The sequence below is a fragment of the Onychostoma macrolepis genome, chromosome 23 (genome assembly GCF_012432095.1).
Source record: "Onychostoma macrolepis isolate SWU-2019 chromosome 23, ASM1243209v1, whole genome shotgun sequence".
Taxonomy (NCBI): domain Eukaryota; kingdom Metazoa; phylum Chordata; class Actinopteri; order Cypriniformes; family Cyprinidae; genus Onychostoma; species Onychostoma macrolepis.
Window position 1 is genome coordinate 18,573,510 of NC_081177.1, and position 14,975 is coordinate 18,588,484.

The 14,975-nt window shown below is 36.5% G+C and overlaps 1 protein-coding gene across 1 annotated transcript; it reads left to right on the forward strand.

Moving 5' to 3' along the window:
- The first annotated feature begins 1,113 nt into the window (after positions 1 to 1,113).
- trpc4apb (transient receptor potential cation channel, subfamily C, member 4 associated protein b) lies at positions 1,114 to 10,151 on the forward strand. The gene is made up of 19 exons (XM_058764490.1): positions 1,114 to 1,300; positions 1,568 to 1,696; positions 1,799 to 1,915; positions 2,915 to 2,972; positions 3,103 to 3,158; positions 3,245 to 3,373; positions 3,888 to 4,089; positions 4,173 to 4,358; positions 4,444 to 4,586; positions 6,713 to 6,841; positions 6,939 to 6,997; positions 7,085 to 7,186; positions 7,290 to 7,373; positions 7,484 to 7,574; positions 8,060 to 8,200; positions 8,290 to 8,401; positions 8,490 to 8,602; positions 9,063 to 9,269; positions 9,360 to 10,151. The coding sequence occupies exons 1-19, from the start codon at positions 1,178 to 1,180 to the stop codon at positions 9,495 to 9,497; spliced, it is 2,319 nt and encodes a 772-aa protein (XP_058620473.1). The 5' UTR covers positions 1,114 to 1,177; the 3' UTR covers positions 9,498 to 10,151.
- The last annotated feature ends 4,824 nt before the right edge of the window (positions 10,152 to 14,975 follow it).

Here is a 14,975-nt window from a genome sequence, read left to right on the forward strand (position 1 = left end):
TGAGTTAGTTCTGTTGTCCTGCACACAGTCCCATCAGATACTCCTTGTGTGTTCAGGAAACGCACGAGCATGGGCACACGTCTCTCTTTCCTTACTAGTCGTTTATCATCTCAGAGGGTGTGCGCTGAGTTCCTATGGGCTTCTATCATAACTTCAATCTCCTTTGATGATGTTGATCATGTGTGTGGGTTTCATTCATCATCGCCCAAGAGATGGAGTTATGGTAATTTAATAGGGAAGGGAAAGCCACCTTAATTGGGAAAACAACAGGAACCTCAATGTTTATTTGTCATACTGTGTCCAGTAAATGTAGGTGGACCAGGGAAAAAAAAAAAAAAAAAATGTTTATGTTATTTTATCTATATATCTGTATTCTTTCTACAAATGATACAGACACATTCACGTTACAATACAATCTTTACATAACAGAAAACACATCTGTCCATTGTATTGGATACCATGAATTAAAAACTGTTTTCATCGGGCATTTAAATATACATTCATTTATCTAATTAATTTATTTAAATGATATAGCCTAATAGAAAATAATGACGAAAGAGTTTGTTATTTTATGTAATTTTTAAGTTCATACAACAAGTTCATAACAATTGCAGTAGGTTAATGGTTTAAAATATAAACATATTTTGCTTTTAAAAATAGTCAATGACTTACATTACTGTACATTACAACCCTAAATGCTTGCTGTTCACTAGTTTAAAAATTTCCTAAATCTATAATCTATTATTATTATTTCACTATTGTTGTTGTTTATAAGTTAAAATGCACATGAAGTTTTTACATTTTTATTTTGTGATTAAATAGTACATGCATTAGGTTTAAAAATCACAAGGAAGGTATGTTTATGAATATGTGGTTTATGCCCATATGCATGATTGTATATGTCTTAAATAATATATATATATATATATATTAATATATTTTGAACGTTTGAATATAAAATCACATATGTTTTGCCAATAAAGTGTCAGAAATAGGCACGCGCATGAAATGGACAGCGGTCGTCTATGAGTTGCACAGCTGTGATTCATTAGGGCTCAGTAGTATGTGTTCCACTGGTTGTGGTTTCCACTCCAGTCCAGTAGGGAGCAGTATTAACTCTGTCATCCCCGCTGGGTTCGTGGAAACTTCTCAACCTCACAGCGTCAGAGGAACAGCAATGGCGACAAGGAGCCCTGGGTTTTCACGGACCCAAACAAGCAGAGGAAATTCATGCAAAAACATTTTTAATAAAATCCGGCAAGGCCAAATCACGGGTGTTGGGTTGACTAGAGGGTCTCAGGTGAGATCTTAAATTATACGAAGGCCTAAACTGCCTCCAAAGCGTTTCTTAGACACTGTTTACATACGAGGGCCTGAAGAGCCATGAATATAAAATAAGTCTCAAAGAAAAATATACAGCATTTAGACAATATCACTTGCTTAAGCTACTTGGTGCTAAAATAATAAATGATAATAAGAAGAGTAATAATATAGTGTCTGACCCGCTTGTCTTATTTGAAGTGTATTTGCAGTGCTTGACAAGTTGTGATTGTGTTGTCAAATGCAGTTTCCTGTGGCTCTGCTGGAAGAGAGAGATAAAAGAGCTCAATGGCAGGGGATACCAGTGTTATTGAGGAGACTTCATGAGAGCAGCCATCCTAACAGCGATCTCGCTAAGATTCACAGCATGGTCATGGTATTCAAGACTTCCTTGTCTGTTCACACAAAATGCATCGTCTTAAGTACATTTGTATAATTTGCTATCAGATGTTAAGTGAGTTGTTTTGTGATTGTGCAGGAGCTGTCATCATTGCTGTCTATGGAGGCTATGTCATTTGTCACAGAGGAGCGCAAAACACCACAGGAGTCGATTTCTCCAAATACATATACGTTTGACTTGTTTGGAGGAGTTGATGTGAGTTTTTTTGTAGTTAAATATTACTCCTTACTAATCTTGATCAAAATAATTTTAATTGTATTCAGTTTGAAGGCATTAATGTAAATAATTATACTTATTCCTCTTGAATGTAGTTTTGAGTTATGCTTGATCGAGAGCTCTGAGAGCCTGTGAAAATGTACGCTATTGTACAAATTTTTGAGTTAAAGTAGCGCGAAAAGCAGTGGTCCTTGTACTGAGCCTTGTGGTTCTCCATACTGTATTTGTGATCGATATGATACCTCGTCATTCACTGCTACGAATTGATGATGGTCAGATAAGTAAGATTTGAACCGTGCCAATGCAATTCCACTAATGCCAGCATAATTTTGTAGTCTACTCAAAAGAATGTTGTGGTTGATAGTGTCAAACGCAGCATTAAATTAATCATTAAATTGTTCAAAATTGACGGTAAACACATTGAAAATATTACAAAACATTTCTATTTCAAATAAATGCTGTTTGAACTTTCTGTTCGCCAAAGAATCCTGAAAAAAATATATCAGAGTTTCCACAAAAATTTTAAACAGCTCAACATTTTCAACATAGATAATAATAAGTTTCTTAAGCACCAAATCGTGTTAAAATTTAACACTTTTAAAAATGTAGTCAAAGCAGTTTGTGCTACAAACCATTGTTACTTTGATATACTGAGTTTCCCATCATTCCGTCGTAAAATTTTCCATCATGCTCTGTTTTTATCCATCAGTAAAATATTGTAACACATGATATTTTATTATGACATTGATACTCACAAGAATTTAAGTGGCAAGAGCTTCTCATCAAGCGCTGTGTTACATGTTCTTAGCTTAGTCGTCTTATTCCGCTCTTGCAGTGTGGAAAAAACAGTAGAAACTGAACTCTACCAACTTGGAATCATATTTTAATTAGAAACGAACCAGTTTGGCTGGTACCATAATTATCATAATTGCAGAATGCAGATTAGTTACTCACTATGCTTTTGTCATTCATCTGCAGTTATTTGTAGAGATTCTGATGCGGCCAACGCTCACAGTACAGGGAGACCTACCCATACGTAAGCTTATTTAAATAATAAATCCAAGCTTCTTCATTTCCATAATTTAATAACAGAAATAATGTTATTAAACAGCATAATTTTCAGGAATGCTGTCCCAGTCATTAAAGGTTTGCTTCATTATTTTCAGTGAGTGACGATCTCATCAAGGATTGTCTAAGCGTTCTGTACAACTGCTGTATATGTGTAAGTATAAAACAATGTTTATGACTCCGGAAGGAGTTTGTTAGCTTGCTTCCTTATGAGTAACAGCCACTGCATTTGTCTGACAGACAGAGGGCGTTACAAAAAGCCTTGCAGCGAGGGAGGATTTCGTCACGTTCCTGTTCACTCTCATGTCCAATAAAAAGGTTTTCCTACAGACTGCCACTCTTATTGAGGACATTCTGAGTGTTCGAAAGGTAAAAGCCAAAGTATATACACTGTTGTTTAAATGTTTGGGTTCAGTATAATTATGTTTTGAACAAATAATGCTAATAGTAATTTTTCAAAAAAAGAATGCATTAAATGGATCAAAAGTGATAGTAAGAACAAGTGATTTTTATTTTAAATTCTAATATCATGTAAAATTATTATTTTTTTGTGGAAAAACTAATATTTAATGTATTTATATTTAATATTTAAAAATAATAACATTTTTTGTGGATACTGATACATATACTATAATATGTATCCGTTTTCCACCAAAAATAAAAACAGCACAAATGTTTTCAAAATTGATAAGAAATTGAGCATCAAATCTGCATATTATAATTATTTCTGAAGGATTTCTGACATTGAAGATTGGGCTAATGATGTTTAAAATTCAGTGTGCCATTACAGAAATAATTTACATTTTAAAATGTGTTTTTGTGTGTTTTTTAGGAATGTTATCTGAACCTTAAATGAATCCCTTTTTTGCCGTTTTAATCTTAGGAAATCATCCAGCTTGAAGAAATTCCAAATTTGGCCAGTCTGGTCCAGAGCTTCAACCAGCAGCAGCTGGCCAACTTCTGTCGTATCCTCTCAGTCACCATATCAGAGCCAGATGTGGGTGTAGATGACAAACACACCCTCCTGGCCCGCAGTACCCAGCAAAAGACCAGCACATGCCCATCACGCGCCGAGAGCAACCAAGGTTAGAAAACACAACTGCAGTTAATCCACACAAAATGTAAAATAGCACTATACATTTTACAGTGTCATGTGATGTTTCCTCAGTGACTCTGGTGAATATCCCAGGCTTTATTGAGCGTCTTTGTAAGCTTGCCACAAGGAAAGTTACAGAGGCGGCAGATGCCTCTCCCCGACTGGAGCTGGAGGACTGGCACAGTTGGCTTGACAATGCATTGGTTCTGGATGCTCTCATGCAGTTAGCAATCGAGGAAGCAGAGCAGAGCAGTACAGGTGAAATCCTCCTCTCTTTCCTGTTCTGGTATTTCCATTAGCTGCATTATTTGTTCTCACCAAGTCTTGATTTGCTGTCTTTCAGAGTCATCTGATGAGAGCTCCTTGTCCTCTAGTCCGCTCAGACACAGGCTGCCCCAGTCTATGAAGATCGTACACGAGATCATGTACAAAGTGGAGGTTCTCTATGTACTGTGTGTGCTGCTTATGGGCCGACAGAGAAATCAGGTAATGTGATGGGATTAATACATATGACGTGAAATGAGTCAGGATGATCTATTAGTTAACTGACTAGTCACTTCATAATGTTGACTAAGGTTGACCATGTTTACTTAGAGTTAGAATTTTTGTGTGTGTGTATATATATATATATATATATATATATATATATATATATATATATATATATATATATATATATATATATATATATATATATATATATATATACAGGTGTATGTCAATAAATTAGAATGTCGAGGAAAAGTTCATTTATTTCAGTTATTCAATTCAAATTGTGAAACTCGTGTATTAAATAAATTCAATGCACACAGACTGAAGTAGTTTACGTCTTTGGTTCTTTTAATTGTGATGATTTTGGCTCACATTTAACAAAAACCCACCAATTCACTATCTCTACAAATTAGAATATGGTGACATGCCAATCAGGTAATCAACTCAAAACACCTGCAAAGGTTTCCTGAGCATTCACAATGGTCTCTCAGTTTGGTTCACTAGGCTACACAATCATGGGGAAGACTGCTGATCTGACAGTTGTCCAGAAGACAATCATTGACACCCTTCACAAGGAGGGTAAGCCACAAACATTCATTGCCAAAGAAGCTGGCTGTTCACAGAGTGATGTATCCAAGCATGTTAACAGAAAGTTGAGTGGAAGGAAAAAGTGTGGAAGAAAAAGATGCACAACCAACCGAGAGAACCACAGCCTTATGAGGATTGTCAAGCAAAATCGATTCAAGAATTTGGGTGAACTTCACAAGGAATGGACTGAGGCTGGGGTCAAGGCATCAAGAGCCACCACACACAGACGTGTCAAGGAATTTGGCTACAGTTGTCGTATTCCTCTTGTTAAGCCACTCCTGAACCACAGACAACGTCAGAGGCGTCTTACCTGGGCTAAGGAGAAGAAGAACTGGACTGTTGCCCAGTGGTCCAAAGTCCTCTTTTCAGATGAGAGCAAGTTTTGTATTTCATTTGGAAACCAAGGTCCTAGAGTCTGGAGGAAGGGTGGAGAAGCTCATAGCCCAAGTTGCTTGAAGTCCAGTGTTAAGTTTCCACAGTCTGTGATGATTTGGGGTGCAATGTCATTTGCTGGTGTTGGTCCATTGTGTTTTTTGAAAACCAAAGTCACTGCTCCTGTTTACCGAGAAATTTTGGAGCACTTCATGCTTCCTTCTGCTGACCAGCTTTTTAAAGATGCTGATTTCATTTTCCAGCAGGATTTGGCACCTGCCCACACTGCCAAAAGCACCAAAAGCTGGTTAAATGACCATGGTGCTGGTGTGCTTGACTGGCCAGCAAACTCACCAGACCTGAACCCCATAGAGAATCTATGAGGTATTGTCAAGAGGAAAATGAGAAACAAGAGACCAAAAAATGCAGATGAGCTGAAGGACACCGTCGAAGAAACCTGGGCTTCCATACCACCTCAGCAGTGCCACAAACTGATCACCTCCATGCCACGCCAAATTGAGGCAGTAATTAAAGCTAAAGGAGCCAAGTATTGAGTACATATACAGTAAATGAACATACTTTCCAGAAGGCCAACAATTCACTAAAAATGTTTTTTTTATATTGGTTATATGAAGTATTCTAATTTGTTGAGATGGTGAATTGGTGGGTTTTTGTTAAATGTGAGCCAAAATCATCACGATTAAAAGAACCAAAGACTTAAACTACTTCAGTCTGTGTGCACTGAATTTATTTAATACACGAGTTTCACAATTTGAGTTGAATTACTGAAATAAATGAACTTTTCCACGACATTCTAATTTATTGAGATGCACCTGTATATGTATGTGTATATGTAGTAAAACAGTAATATTATAATTTATACCATTGGTATCAAAGATGAATTTTCATTATGTCATTGCATTGTAAATGTATTTGTACAGTCTTCAGTGTCACAATTCTAATATGCTGATTTGCTCAGGAAACATTATTTATATTTATCGGTGTTGAAAACAGTTAATTAATATTTTACTTGAAACCGTTATACTTTTCGGTCAAGGATTCTTGGAAAGAATGAACAGCATCTTTAATGTCTCTCAAAATTAAAACGTTTTGAAAGATATTTTGAAGCTTTTTCATAGATGTTTACTCTTGTTACACAGGTTCACAGAATGTTGGCAGAGTTCAAGTTAATTCCAGGTCTCAACAACCTGTTTGATAAGCTGATCTGGAGAAGGCAGCCTTCTGGTCACGTCTTACATCGGCAGAACCAGAACTGTGACTGCAGTCCAGTAAGAAGCAGCCCTTTATTACTCTGAATTATTTAAAAGACTTTTACGTATGGATGGTTACAGTGGGAGAATACAGTTCTTTTCCCCTCTACATCAGGAGATCTCTTTCAAGATCCAGTTCCTTAGGCTGCTGCAGAGCTTCAGTGACCACCATGAGTGAGTATCACAAAGAGATGCAAGGAAATGCTAAAACTGAGAAAAATTCACTGGTCTGATAGGAAACTTCTTCTTTATTGTTCACAGGAATAAATACCTTCTTCTAAGTGGACAGGAACTGAATGAACTGAGTGACATCTACCTGAATGCAAACATCTTTGAAATGGAGGCACTGAATAACACAGACAGGCATGGGGACGCTTTTCATATCATATTACTTAAGTTCTTATTTATTTTAAAGATTTGAACTGCTCATTAATAGGTTTATATTAACTGGTCGATTGGTTTGCAGGAGCCTTGTCTGTGATGGTAAAAAGGGTCTTCTTACACGGTTAATCTCAGTCATGAAGAAAGAGCCAATTGATTCTTCATTCAGGTGAGATCTTTAGTTACATTTTGTAATGTTTTCTTACACTTACTGACCTCTTCATTTCATAATAGACATCTTGTGTCTTGAGTTTGACATTTCTCCATGTCTCGCTTCAGGTTCTGGCAGGCAAGAGCCGTGGAGAGTTTTCTGAGAGGAACGCCATCATATGCTGATCAAGTGTTTCTTCTCAGAAGAGGCTTGTTAGAGGTGAGCAAAATATGTGTGTAATGCATTACATTGCCTGCGTGAACACACACTTCCATTCAAAAGTTTGCGTTCAGTATTTTTTGTTTTCGTTTTCTTGTAAGAAATAATACTTTCATTTAGCAAGGATACATAAAATTTTTCATAAGTGATATTGAAGACGTCTATAATGTTACAAAATACTTATTTCTAATAAATGCTATTTATCTAAGAATCCTGAAAAAAAAAATGTTTCCACACAAATGTGAAGCAGCAAAGCTGTTTTCAACTTTGATAGTAATAAGAAATGAATTGCAGGAATAAATGACAATTTAAAATATATATTACTATACTGAAGTTTTCTATTTTATTTCAAATATTACTGTATTTTTAATCAAATAAATAAAATATGGTGAGCATAAGATAATTCTTTCAATAACTTTAAAAACTTTTGAATGGTTTGTACAGTTATAGGACTATTGAGTCATCTCATAATTCTCTTCTTTCAGCATATTCTATATTGCATCATCGACAGTGGCTGCAAGTCACATGACGTCCTTCAGAGCTACTTTGACCTACTTGGTGAGCTTATGAAATTCAACATTGATGCCTTCAAAAGATTTAACAAATACGTCAACACGGAGGAGAAGGTGGGTTTACAGTCAGACCCTTTGTGATTTTTCACACTGAAATGATCCAGTAGATCTCAAATCTGTCTTTCTCCCTTTTGACACCTCAGTTTCAGATGTTCCTAACTCAGATCAACAGCTCTCTGGTAGACTCTAACATGCTGGTGCGATGTATCGTCCTGTCTCTGGACCGCTTTGAGAGCCAGACGAAAGATGTGAAAGGTTTGACTCCAATGACTGAACAGCTAATTGAGAGATGGATGAGAGTGTTAAAGAGTGTTAAAAATGTGTTTCCTTGTCTCTTTCTCAGTGGTTGAAGTGTTTTCAGAGTGTCGCCTCTTGTCCTACATGGCTCAAGTGGAAAACAGGTTGTCCTTCCTTTTCAGACTGACCAGCATCATCAATGTCCAAACCCTCACTCAGGCAAGTTATACGATTTTTTTTTGTGTGTGTCAGGGCTCGGCAGCCTACAGCATGAGTGCCAGTATTGACACAGGGATGGGTAATCACTGGCTCATGAGCAGTAGCAAGAGAGGTGTATGCATTTTATTCAGGTGTAGCTGAAGTCCTTCACACCTGCACGATCATCTACATTTTGCAGTAATCGTTCCTGCGAGATTGACATTGTAAATTTATGTAAAATGCTTTGTGTGTGTATATTCTTTTTACAAAGTAAATAAGTTTTTTTTAATTACATTATGCTGTAATAACAGTTCATCAGATTTAAACTGAAAATTGTCTTAAATTTTTAAAAATGGTCAGTATAATAACACATGAACTTAGAACATTCTAAATGTCTTTATAATAAAGAAGTAAAATATATATTTTTTATTATATACCTTTGACCCTTAAAACTGATTGGCATGATTTTGATCAATCACAGGAGAATGTGAGCTGTCTGAACACCAGTCTGGTGCTTCTGATGCTGGCACGGAGGCGGGGTAAGTTGCCTTTCTATCTGAGCGCTCTTCGAGAGAAGGAATATGCAGAGAAATACCCCGGCTGCCTGCTCAACAACTTCCACAACCTGCTGCGCTTCTGGCAGCACCACTACCTCAACAAGGACAAGGACAGCACCTGCCTGGAGAACGTGAGCTCTGCTCCATTGACCATACACCGATATCCTCTCACAACTGTGAGCTCTTAAGGCATAAACTTTTCTATCTCTTTCCAAAAACAGAGCTCTTGTATTCCCTTCACCTACTGGAAGGAGACGGTCTCAGTGCTGCTGGGCTCTGGAAGAAGCTCACGCTGTGCTATTGCCTCCTACATTGATGAAGCCTACAGGGACCTGGACAGAGACTTCCTGGAGCTGTGACTGTAGAGACTGAGAGGACTCTCTTTACATCAGAATTACATCATGCCTAAATTTATAAGACCTAGTTCATTCAGATGCATTACAGAATAGGTGTGTGTGTGTGTGTGTGTGTGTGTGTGTGTGTGTGTGTGTGGATGCAAGTGTATCTGGGTATTCATGGTGCTGAGGGTATTGATCTGCTCGTGTTCAATAGCATGAATGTATGTTGGCTCAAAGTATTAAATGTGAAATGAATGTGCTTGGGAATATGTAATGCCACTGTAGGTGTGTTTGTATTTGCAGTGGCACTAGGGTCTGGATGTTTTTTTTAGTTGGTAGAGTTACAGCTGCCTTGTTCTCTAGTGCTGAATTCTCTCGCCTCCTGTTGGTTGGCTTGTCAGTTACGCATTCAGGCATGACAAACTCCTGGAAGTAGTCAGGAAGAGCCTCACTGCCCACTGTCCCTTACTGCAAAAAAAAAAAAAAAGACTATTTAATTCAGGGACATTCTAATGTCTAATATTGGTGATTGGCTTAGTTTACATACTGCCTGTATATTTATGTTCTTATGTATGTAGTTCTCACTTGACCTAAAATTTTAAATTTTCAGCCCCAAACTCACAGAATGACAACACAAAATCAACAGAAGAAAATAAAGGTCTTGTTTTATCACAAGCATGTTTCTGTCTGTATGGCTACTGCTATTCATCTGTTAAAATCCGTTTGTTATGGAAGTGTAGGGGTATAGAGCCAGGTTTAAGATTTTAACTTTGGGATTATTTTTGTAAAAGAATCTGATAAATTAAAATATATTATTTTGCAGCAAGTTTCCAGGATTACTTTATATTTTATATAATCTACAATTTTTGTTTTCTATACTGATAAACGAAATTAAGTCATTCCCCCTTCCACTTGTCTGGTTTTTTTTTTTTTTCCTTGTCTGACCAGGTTGCTTGTTGAGTCGCGATGGCATCGTTTTTTTATTTTTCTTTTGAGGGAGGTACTTTTTACTTGTTTCGTTAAATTAATTAAATTTGTTAGATTACAACGGGATTTTAAGACCGATACATTGAAAGCAACAAAACTAGTCCTACTAAATATGAGGTTTAGTATGCAAGCTCAGTGTAACTAACTGGCTGATAGATTAATATTAAGAGAGTTAAAAAAACATTTTCTTATATAATCTCTATGCACCAAATTCATATTATTTACCTTTTAAAGGGATAGTTCACCCAAAAATGTCATTATTAATGCCAGAACCATTATTCACCCTAATGTCACCTGTAAGACCTTCATTCATCTTCAGAACACAAATTAAGATATTTTTGATGAAATCTGAGCGATTTTTGGCCCTGCATAGACAGCGATCCAACTACCACATTCAAGGCCCAGAAAGGTAAGGACATCGTTTAAATAGTTCATGCGACAGCAGTGGTTCAACCTTAATTTTATGAAGCTACAACAGGGACAGGCAAGAGTTTGATTAGGGTTGGAGCTAAACTCTGCAGGACCGACGTTGCCTATCCCTGAGCTACAAGAATAGGCTACTTTTTGTGTGCAAAGAAATAAAAAATTACGACTTTATTCAATAATTTCTTCTCTTCCATGCGTGTGGTGCTGCTGACGCAAGAGCTGGCAAATGTGCTACGCCTTGTTTACAAGCTGAGGAAGATGCGTAAACATGTCTAAAGATTTAGACGGAGAGGATGACTTGAAATATTTTGCCCAGCCTTACTTTATTCAAACCAGAATATACAACAGACCATGAACTAAGAGAGATGGAAGTTCTAAATCAGAATGCAGACTTCTGTCTCAGAAGCATCATGTGGTACTCTTGTGAATGCGCACATGGAAGAGAAGAAATCGATAAATAAAGTAATTATTTTTTTGTTTTCTTTGTGCACAAAAAGTATTCTCATAGCTTGATAAAATTAAGGTTGAACCACTGATGTCACCAGTGTTGGGAAGGTTACTTTGGAAATGTAATAGGTTACAGATTACAAGTTACCCTACTTAAAATGTAATAAGTAGTATAACGTTTCAATTACTTTATTAAAGTAATATAACTGAGTACATTTGATTCATTTTCTAATGTTTTCAACCGTTAATCATTTTCAAACATGTAAACCAGGCAGGGTTAATCTTACAGTAGTAGCCACTCAACACTGATTACTGTCACATTTTCAAAATCCTTCATTACTTGATTTAAGATTTTTAAAAGTAGACATTGGATGCAAAATTCACTTTTACATGGTGTTTGCATATAGGCTAAATGTATCTTAGCAGTGTGTACACAACCACCCTACAATGATAAAAATCCATTCACTCCTTTTTTTTAATCCCCCAAAATCCTAAACAGTCTGAATTATCAAGCCGTTTTGATTTTCTGAGCAGTATGATGTCATATTGCTCAGGCCCCGCCCTCAACTGCTGAAGTACTGTCCAATATTAGCATATTTTCACCCTCAGCCAGTTCAGTGTTCCCCTGCTATTATATTAGGAATTAACGTCACCACTCGCCCCCCTTGAAGGTCAAGTTAATTTAATTAAATTTTCTCTATAGGGCCAGATCACAACAGAAGTCATTTACCTTTCCTACAGAACAGGGGCCTGTACCATGATGGTAGATGAACAAATTCAGAGTTACAGGATTAGTTTCGAGTTGACAAAACCAAACCTCTCCAATCCGGCTTTGTTGGTACCATGATGCTGATCATCAACTTTCTTTGTTAACTCAGGCTTTGATCCTGAGTTTGTGGAGCATGTGCACATGAATGTGTGACATCACTAGTGAACAGCCAATCACAAGCCTTGGTTAAATATTAAAGGTTAAGAGATTGAAGAATATGATTGATTTAAATGCATTTACAATGAAAGTACTTGTTCATGAAAGAGGACAAATAAAAGAAATGATCTTGCTTTATCAGTGCAGTCACAAGTGAAACTTAAGTTAGTTTATATTGTTGGAAATATACAGCGATAGAGACTCGAACATGTAAGGTCACAGTCATTTTTAAAGCATTATCTATTGATTCTACAACTTATTTATATTATATACAATCTGTATCTATTAACATTCATTTAAAATAAATTATTTATAATAACTGTTAAACTAAAATAGCTTGTGTGTAATGGATTATTAATAATATAAATCATATAATTAAATAAATAATATAAAATAATGTAATTATCATTAAGGCCAGACCAACTTTTTTTCCCTTTTTTTTTGTACTAGTGACCTTTAATTTGGAGCAAGATAAACTGGGAGAGTGACTTTTTTTGTGTCAGACATGTGTCAGTTAGCTCACATCTGATTGGTCCAATTTCAGTTTGAGATCTCTAACTCAGAACATAACCTGCCCCGGAGCAGGTTAGCTGTGGAGTGTAAGTTACTATGGCAATGAACGCAGCTAAAAGCCAAGCCACTTTCATGGTACCTAAAACCCAGAGTTGGCGCAAGCTAAACTGAAACTTACCTGGCTAGCCAGCTAATCCAGCTTCATGGTACAGGCCCCAGGTCAATACCTTGTTCTTTTATTAAACAAACTAAATAGCCTTATGTTATTTATCTTATTTACAAGAAGGCATGTCATTTCAGTCTCTACGTTACGTGGTTCAGCCCCGATGCACACACACACACACACACACAAATGTGCGCGCACACACAAGTGAGCACACTCCCACTTGTATTTGTAAATAGTAAGCTGCAAAAGGACTACTTAAATATGCATTCTGCGTGTCTCTGTGTTATGGAATGGCGCAGATGTGCTGTTTTGTTTACTACTCGTACTGAAGTGGCGTGCGGTGATATTAGTCTGCCGTCTCACTAAATGAGGACATAAATCTGGAGGGGCCGTCTTCAGTTCACTTAGTTTTGTCGTGGCCACGAGATATTAATTTGTGGGAACGTGATATTATGTCATGGCCTCTAGATGCTATGTTGAGGGAACTTCTCGTGGCCACGAGTTTAATGCACAAACCTACGTGACCATATAGCAACCCTATGAAATTTTTTATTTTTTCCAACCTTATTTTTTATTGTTACCAAATTCTGTGTTTTGCATGTCTAATTATTTGAAAGCATAAAAACAAGTTTCATTTATTCTTACAGTAGTCCTATGATTTCTATGAAAACCTAGGGGAAACACTGCAGTTGTACGAAGTCCATCAAGCAATGCAGGTGTTTTGTAGTTTTGTGATGTAGAAGAACATAAGAATCTTAATTTTCTCCCGACATCAGAACCACTGAGGACACTGTGCATTAGTTTTGTTTCTAATGGTAATGCGCCACCGAATACACCTAAATTTGTTTATATCTGCGCAAATAATTTTACTCCAGACTGCTTTCTGAACAAGGGACAATTCAAGGCAGGTTTTGTTAAAAAGTTAAAACTCAAGGATAGATCAGTACCCATTGTTCGTGATCCGGCTGCACCTCCAGAAGAAGTAAGTCTGACACTTTATATTTTTATGATTTTTTGCAAATCGCCTTTGCTCTTCCACGGAAGAGAGGGGCGGATGAGCAGAGCTCATTAGCATTTAAAGGTACATGCCCCAAAATGAGTCGCTGTGAACAGAGCAAAGTAAAAAGGGTGTTGTTTTACACAACCACTGAGGAATTTTAACCAAAGTATGTTGCAAACCGTTAATGAAGACCCTTAAGAATCATACCAACTTGTGGAAGATCAATGTCCCCTTTGAAGCACAGCCACCACAAAATCAGACTTACATTGAGATCATTCTGAGGTTAAATACATATTTAAAATCATGATAAGAAATATTTTATTAGCTATGATACTGTTTTTTAAATCAAATCTTTGCATAGCTATGACAGGAAACACTGGAATCTAACAATGCCTTGGAAAAAACAGTTAATCGTTAAAAAATTAAGCATGGCTATACATAAACCGGTAACACTTTACAATAACAGTACATGAATTATCAAGTACTAATACCTTAATTAATAATTACTTGACTATGAACTAATGAAGAGTTAAGACATGTATTAATCAAGAACTAATGAAGAACTAACTTAACTACGACATGAGTCATATGAATTACCGCATGAATAACACCACCTTAATTACATGTTAGTTCCTGCATGTTAGTTAATGTATTAATTAACACTTTGGGGTAAACTAAATCAAACATGCTCTAGAAGAAAGATTCATGAAAATGGCACACTGCAAAATTGTTTATAAATTTTCCACCTGCAGCTATGTCACAAACATCAGTGAATGACAGTGGATTTCTTGCAATATTTACGTTTAACCTAACTCATCCAACGCACAATGATGCATTCATAATTAAAAACAACTTCATCTCATCCTGTTTTGAGTGATTCCACTGCTGCCCTCCTACAATAATGTATTCATTAAGCAGATGCGATTTTCCAAATTAAAATCAGTGTTAGCATAGAGATGATGGTTATGTTATGGATTGGTTTACTGTCTTTATATCATAATAATGCACTGAAATCAGACGTTTGTCTTGTGTTCT